This window comes from Opisthorchis viverrini, assembly GCF_000715545.1.
Source record: "Opisthorchis viverrini unplaced genomic scaffold opera_v5_2, whole genome shotgun sequence".
Lineage (NCBI taxonomy): Eukaryota > Metazoa > Platyhelminthes > Trematoda > Opisthorchiida > Opisthorchiidae > Opisthorchis > Opisthorchis viverrini.
In genome coordinates, this window is record NW_008751658.1 from 662,828 (window position 1) to 663,615 (window position 788).

A 788-nucleotide genomic window follows, 5' to 3' on the forward strand; every position below is an offset into this window, starting at 1 on the left:
AATTGTGGGCAAAGGGACCACCGTTGGTCGTTGGATTACCCTGATATGTATAGTTGGGGCATTAGTCAGTTACGAGCGTGTGTGCGCGCACGACGGTTACCGTGAGTATGCACAGTAGGCGGCATCGAGTTCGGGAATGGGTATGACGCATTAGCTTACCGCGCATAATGAATGCTTCAAAATCAAAGCCGCACATCGACACGGGTCTAGCAATTGCAATAAGTTGCCAAGTTAGGCGACATCGAGTATAGTTACGAGTATGATGGGCCGTGAAATTAGGCTATCATGCATGATCGAGACCCTATTTTTCACGCTCCCGCATAAATCCTGGCCTGTTGTTTGCTATAGGTAGCAAAGATAAGCCACATCACGTACAGTTATGACTATGGTAGACAGTCGTTGCTCATAGTATTACGTTCTTATGCACATGTGAGGCCTCACAGGCAGCGTTGCACAAAAACGCGGGCCTAGAAGCCACAATAACCATTCAAGACGACTGGCAACGCCTACAGTATCACGGACCACCGTCGATCATTGGATTACGTTGGCGCGTACAGATGAGGCCTCATAACCAGCGCCACACATGGGTAAAGGCCCAGCTGTCACGATACGAACCGAAGACACGCGACATCGAGTACAGTTGTGAGTATGACGAGTCGTTTTTAGCCGTTGGATTAGGTTACCGTGTATAGATGAATCCCCATAATCACCATCGCACTTAAACACGGTTCTAGCAGTTACGACAGGCAGTTGAGGCGAGTAACAACGGCTACCGTTATCATAATGAC

The 788-nt window shown here is 48.6% G+C and overlaps 1 protein-coding gene across 1 annotated transcript in view; it reads right to left on the reverse strand.

The window, feature by feature from the left end:
* Positions 1-531: 531 nt before the first annotated feature.
* The window catches only part of T265_00184 (hypothetical protein), a gene marked incomplete at both ends in the record, with an annotated part of 6,146 nt that continues 5,889 nt past the window's right edge, over positions 532-788 (reverse strand). The window contains one exon of the mRNA XM_009163892.1: positions 532-730. Within this exon, the coding sequence (XP_009162156.1) occupies positions 532-730 (199 nt within the window). The remainder of the gene's footprint in view (positions 731-788) is intronic.